The sequence below is a fragment of the Octopus bimaculoides genome, chromosome 24 (genome assembly GCF_001194135.2).
Source record: "Octopus bimaculoides isolate UCB-OBI-ISO-001 chromosome 24, ASM119413v2, whole genome shotgun sequence".
In the NCBI taxonomy this organism is placed as follows: Eukaryota; Metazoa; Mollusca; class Cephalopoda; order Octopoda; family Octopodidae; genus Octopus; species Octopus bimaculoides.
In genome coordinates this window covers 12,897,119-12,903,673 of record NC_069004.1, presented here as the reverse complement: position 1 = coordinate 12,903,673, position 6,555 = coordinate 12,897,119, and the positions used below count along the sequence as shown (strand labels likewise).

The 6,555-nt window shown below is 37.7% G+C and overlaps 1 protein-coding gene across 1 annotated transcript in view; it reads left to right on the top strand.

Moving 5' to 3' along the window:
* LOC106871666 (SET domain-containing protein 4) overlaps positions 1-6,549 on the top strand; it is a gene marked incomplete at its 3' end in the record, with an annotated part of 18,471 nt that extends 11,922 nt beyond the window's left edge. The window contains exons 5-9 of the mRNA XM_014918250.2: positions 461-635; positions 2,231-2,315; positions 3,550-3,633; positions 5,162-5,291; positions 6,469-6,549. Coding sequence (XP_014773736.2) covers positions 461-635; positions 2,231-2,315; positions 3,550-3,633; positions 5,162-5,291; positions 6,469-6,549 — 555 coding nt within the window. The remainder of the gene's footprint in view (positions 1-460; positions 636-2,230; positions 2,316-3,549; positions 3,634-5,161; positions 5,292-6,468) is intronic.
* Positions 6,550-6,555: the final 6 nt, after the last annotated feature.

The following is a 6,555-nucleotide window of genomic DNA, read 5'->3' as shown; positions in this document are numbered from 1 at the left end:
AGCACAGAATTTTGTCAGTGAACAGGTCGCGGTCTCAAAGCGACGAAAATATTTTGACAAATTAAATTTAAATGTTGAAGTGAATCTAACGGATTTTGTGTGTTATTTTAAATGGCTTATAAACACCTTCCACGCTGCAATTGTTTATATATATATATATATATATTTATATACACAAACATACATATAAAACAGATTTCTTCTACATCACTCTCGAGGAAATAGTCCCACTGAGGCACTGCTAGAAGACATCTGCCCAGAACACAGGGTGTCCATAAATTATCTTTACAATTTGAAAAATTCAGAAAAAAATTAAAAATAAGCATAATTTAACAGAGATTTATTGGAAAAACAGCCATGCCTGCTGACTAGTTAAGGACTGAATTTTTGTTTTTTCGTTTTTTGTCTTGCAAATGCAGATTCACCAAACTGAATTTTTTCACCTGTCATTTTTTCTCAGGTTATTACTCAGTTCAACAAAGTCACAAATTGTTTTGAGATTCTTACCTTGGACAGCTACAGAAAATATGACCAAGTTTTCATCAAGTATGGCCCACACAATAATTCAGAGCTGCTTGTGGAATATGGTTTCATCATTCCTGATAATCCCCATAATTTTTATGAATTTTCTTTCGGTTAGTATTATATTCTTTAATTCTTTCAGTAGTTTCAGTCACCGGACTGTCATCATACAGAGGCAGCACTTTTCGGGGTCTTAGCCTATCATAGCTATTAACCCCAGTACTTATTCCTGTCTGGTACTTGTTTTATTTATTTCTTTATTTGATATCCTAAAACCAAGGTGTCATGTAAAAAGCATTGGTGTGGGTGCTGGTGCCCCATAAAAGGCACTGGTACCATGTAAAATGTACCCAGTATACTCTGTGGAGTGGCTGGCATTAGGAAGGGCATCCAGCTGTAGAAAGCAAGCCAAAGCAGAGACTATGGAACCTGGTGTGACCCCTGGCCTTGCCAGTTCCTGTCAAACCATCTAACTCATGCTAGCATTGGAAATGGACGTTAAATAATGATGATGATTTGCCAAACCACAAAGTTACAAGACATAAAAGGTCACTTAATAAACACAACACTGGTTAACAAGGTATACATAAACACAGAATCACACACACACACATGCAAGCTTCTGTTCAGTTTCCATTTACTAAATTATACTCATATATTGGTGTGGGCGCTGGTGCCACATAAAAAGCACTGGTGCTGGTACCATGTAAAAAGCACCCAGTACACTCTGTAAAGTGGTTAGCATTAGGAAGGGCATCCAACTGTAGAAACAGACTATTGAACCTGGTGCAGCTCCTGGTCTTGTCAGTTCTGGTCAAGCCATCCAACCCATGCCAGCATGGAAAACGGATGTTAAATGATGATGGTGATGATGATGATTTGCCAAACCACAAAGTCTTCCAAAACGGTGACCGGGACCCTTGTCACAGCCTCCTTCATCTTCAAAACAACTGCCCCTGGGGTTCTCCTTCAGCTTGGGGAACAACCAAAAGTCACAGGGAGCAAGGTCTGGACTGCAGAGAGACTAAGGGACAGTTTTGATGCCCATGTCTGTTAAGTAGTTGGTTACCAGGATACTCGTTACTGAGCACCCTGGGAACAAACTTTGCACTAATTTTGCTCATGTTCAGATCTTCATGAATAATTCTGTGTACAGTTGCCATGCCAAATCCAAACTGTTTGCTTATTGCCTTTATAGACACACAATGGTCTTTCTCCAGAAAATTGTAAATTTTTGTCAACCAGCTTTCATGTTCTGATGTCCCTCTCCCTCCCACGTCTCTCGTTGACCCTCACCTTCTCTCTGACATCCTTGAAATTCTTGTGCCCGTGAAAAAGTCCATCCATAATCTCTCTGGAGCATTCCATAAGTTTCTGTGGTGTTTTTTTTTCCCAGTTTAACTCCAAACTTTATTGCACAGAGTGCATCTAAATTGTCTTCATGTCTCAACCACATTTTGCAAGGTAGTCAGCTGTAAAAGCAATGTTTAGTAGGGTGTGTTCAAAGTGCTGTTACAGCTGTCTCCTTCAATCAGGAATAACAAAGGTTGCCAGATTGGAATTATTAGATGTATAGTAATGATGTACTAAAGTTACAACAATCTAGGGTAATTATAACTGCTTCTCCTAAAACAGTCTCAAAACTTCTGGAAGGCACCTTGTATTTTCAACTGTTTTGCACTAACATTTAACAATTCCTTCTTTCTAGACACCATCAGAGACTTTTCAACCTGCCTCAGTATTGCTTGCCTCCGGCAAAAGGAAGAAATACTTGAGAAATATAACCTGAAAAAGTAAGTTGTCCTAATTATTTCTGTATAAGGGGTTGGTCACTCTCTCCTCCCTCCTTAGTCTCTGTTGGTTGTCTTAGCACCAGCTTCTGCTCCTTGGACATCTTAGCAGAGTTTACTTTATGGTAATCATTCTGAACAGATAACATTAGTTTGCTCCTTGCAGATGTTGTTGGCTGTTTAGCCATTGTTCAAATATGATCAAGCTTGCCTATGATCAGCGGCGTTTCAACTGGAACCATCCTGAAGTGTATCTTGCCCTTTAGCAGTCAAACTACTCTGTCAAATGTCCTGCTAATTTCATTATGTTTTGAATTAATCATGCATTATCTTGTAGCTGAGAGATTTCAATGAGGTTTTTGTTTACTTTTAGAACGACATTGTAGAGTAATAGTGAGAGGTTGGATTTGGCCAGTTTGAACATGTTTGGTTGATGAAGCTGGGGGCTTCCCAGATTAGTGGTCTCAGAGACATTATCAGGTGTAGAACCGACCATGTCCACCAGTGCTCTCCATTCCTGGTGGCCCTGTGCCAGCCCCTCTGCATTCTCCAAGGTGCTGTCAAGCCTGTGGAGATCTTCCCCAACCATGTCCAGCCAGGGCTTTACTTTCATTTAGCGCAGCAGCTGTGGGCTAAAAGAGGCCCTTGTGGTAAGCCCCACACCATTTTAAACATAAAACAGGTAAAATATTTTGGCTGCATATGGCTGGTTTAAATGCTAAAGGGTTAAGAGTACATCATCCAATGTGTCCTTTTTTATTTTGAACACAGTAAAAGATGAGCCCTGATTGAAAGAACCCTATAGTCAAAGATATTCCATCTGTAACCATTTTATGTTTTTATATATTGGGAACTAGACTAAATAGTTTAGTGTGTCTTTTCTTCCTCATAAGACAGTTGTGAGCTCTGATTAGACACTATCGAGACTTTTGGTACTTTATTATCAAAGGCGTTCTACCCATGACCATCCTGTCATTTTGTATCTTTCTTTTTTTAAAGTTGGATAGCTGTGGTTTGAAAGGGATTTGGCTGCTTTTTCTAGTATGTATAACGACCACATGAAGGCTCCCTTGCTCACATTCAGGCTCATCATCAATTTTGTTAACCTCACCAGTCTAAGAAAGAATGATTTGCAAAGGTCATGGACCTTTCCTCTGTTCCCCACCCCTGTCTAACTTAAAAGGACTTGTTAAGTAATTTCCTAAATTATTGCCCTTTTTTGTTTTTCTTCTTCCAGGCAATTACACTATCTTGGAGATACGGGAATTTCCTGGAACCTACAGTCTGTCTTACACATTCTTAATATGTCTTGGCAAGAACTGTAAGTCTGTATAAATGCATAAAAGTTGTACTAATTTTAATGTGATTTTCTAATTCTGAGTTACAAGACTGAAATATTTGACTCAGTTTTACTTCCACCTCTCTTAAGTTTTCAAGTGAAAACAAACCGAAATTTCTTTTCTCTTATCTATTACTGAATCCATGCTAGAGCACCTGGGATTGACTTTGCCTTTCACCCTTTCGGGGATTGATAAATTAAGTACCAGTTACGCACTGGGGTCGATGTAATCAACTAGTCCCCTCCCACAAAATTTCAGGCCTTGTGCCTATAGTAGAAATTATTATTATTATTATTATTATTAAGGTGGTGAGCTGGCAGAATTGTTAGCATGGTGGGCGAAATACTTAGCAGTATTTTGTCTGCTGCTACGTTCAGAGTTCAAACCATGTGGTTGGTAAGCAAGCTGCTTACCACACAGCCACTCCTGCGCTATGTGTGTATTCATCCTTATTTTATTTTTTTTATCCAATTTTAGAAAAATTGATGAACGTCTTTTACAATTCAAGAGCATATTAAGCTTATTGGTGTGTGACTTTTGGCCCACCCTGTGTATATATGTGTGTGTGTGTGTATAGATATAAACAAACTAACATTTGTTTTTATTAGAAGCATCGAAATGTGTATTGTACGATACAAACAAGAAGATATATTTTCAGACACAGAATTGCCTTTAGAATAGCAGAAATACTGGGTAAATTACCCTTACAAGGCGGAAAAATTTGTCAACAAGCAGCTATAGCTTCTAGTTTGATAAGCGTTAATGCATGAATATCTCAGACCTTGAGTCACTCTGTTACTTCTGCTAAATATTAATAAATATATATATATATTTATTAATATTAGGCGCAGGCATGGCTGTGTGGTAAGAAGCTTGTTTTGCAACCACATGGTTCCGGGTTCAGTCCCACTGCATGGCACCTTGAGCATGTGTCTTTTACTACATCCTTGGGCCGACCAAAGCCTTGTGAGTGGATTTGGTAGACGGAAACTGAAAGAAGCCTGTTGTATATATATGTGTGTGTGTGTGTGTGTGTTTGTTTGTCCCTCCACCATCGCTTGACAACCAATGTTGGTGTGTTTACGTCCCTGTAACGTAGCAGTTCGGCAAAAGAGACTGATAAAATAAGTACTCGGCTTATGAAGAATAAGTCCTGGAGTCGATTTGTTCAACTGAAGGTGGTGTTCCAGCATGGCCGCAGTCAAATGACTGAAACAAATAAAATATAAAAGAATAGACAATATATGAAAAGGAATATAATTTCTTGAATTATTATTATTATTATTTACTTATTTGAAGGATTTGCGTGCTTTTTTCCCCCTACACAAGTTGACTGAACTAAGATCATATTCACTTATTACTGTAGTCATTTCTTCATTTTCCACATCCATTTTTCCATGCTGGTATGGATTGGACAAACCTTTTTTTTGCAACCAGATGCTAACCCTTTTATGCACTCCTTGTGACATGAAGTGATATTTTCTAAACTATTTATTCTCACATTTTCAGGAATTGTTGGGAGTCCTGTTTGTCTAAGAAAGAATGGCCACCTGAGGTTTTGGAGTTTACCATAAATCTCGTCAAGTTTATTATGGACAAACATTCATCAGAACTGCAACTGTTGGAACCAAGGACACAGGTCAGTGGATCACATTTTGAATTGCATTAGTGAATCCACAGTTTAGTTTATTCTTGGTTCTACTTTTATTGTTATTTTAATTACACTGGACAACAAAATTTATATTTTCTTTTGTCTTTGGTCAGTAAGTGTTATTTCCTATTTGCTTCTATCTAGAAATCAAAGGAAATGACTACTATTCCCTTCAAATTTTGCTTTTGGGACCTGGACATCAATGTCTTGAAACTGACCTGTTTTCCATTACATTTCAAACATATTCAGCACTGAGTTACTGAAGCAGAAATATCGTTATAGCAAATATTGTCAATTGCTTGACCTTAACCACTTGAGCATGTCCTTGAGTGGCTGACAATATGTGCATCTCTGACCATTAGCAGCAGTAGTAAGGGGGCATCATAGCCTTGTGTTGAGAGGGATTCTTTGGGTTTGAATAAATATTGTAACGAAAGCAAAGTCTGGAGGAAATATTAGCTATTTTTCATACTAAGTGTAAGCAAATAGGAAATAACAGTTTCTACCTAGGGACAAAAATCATGTTACACAATGTAATTATTTAATAATTTTTTCTACTACATTGTGGTGATGGGGAAAGTTGAAGGTGTATAGCTTAGTGATTAAAGCATAGCTTCCCAAAGTGGGCGATTTCAACTTAAAGGTGGGCAATGGGCGAATTCCTAGAAAATGGTGGGCGATTTGAGATTTTGGTGGGTGACAGTGAATTTTTAGAAATTAAGTGTTCATTTACTGATATCTAGGCATGCCTAGAATAAGAACGCACGTTTATCGATTTGATTACTTGCATGAGATGTCCCTTTGTATTAAAAAAGCGGACTTGTTTACCGATTGAATATTTTTGTCACATTCATTGAGATAGTTGTCATATGTGCTAAAAATAGCAGCCAAATAGGCCTAGGCCTTAAATCACACTCCACCACAATTTTTTTTGGTATAATCATATGTGAAGTCCTGCATATAGAATTTAAATTCACAAAAATTTTCTGAAAATTCCGAGAAATAAATAAAAGTTATGAGTGGTTATATGTCATGCGTAATTCTAGGTTTTCATATCAAAACACAAATGCTATTTTCAGGATGTTGACAAAATGTGCAATCATGCACAAAATGACAGCTTTGAAATCGTGTTTCTTGACACAATTTTTCTGTTTCCTTTTTGCAGAAGCTAAAATATGGAGAACAAGTGAGAAGACTCTGGCAAGAACAAGTGAACATTCTGAACAAAATGATGGAGGAGTTGAACTCTAAA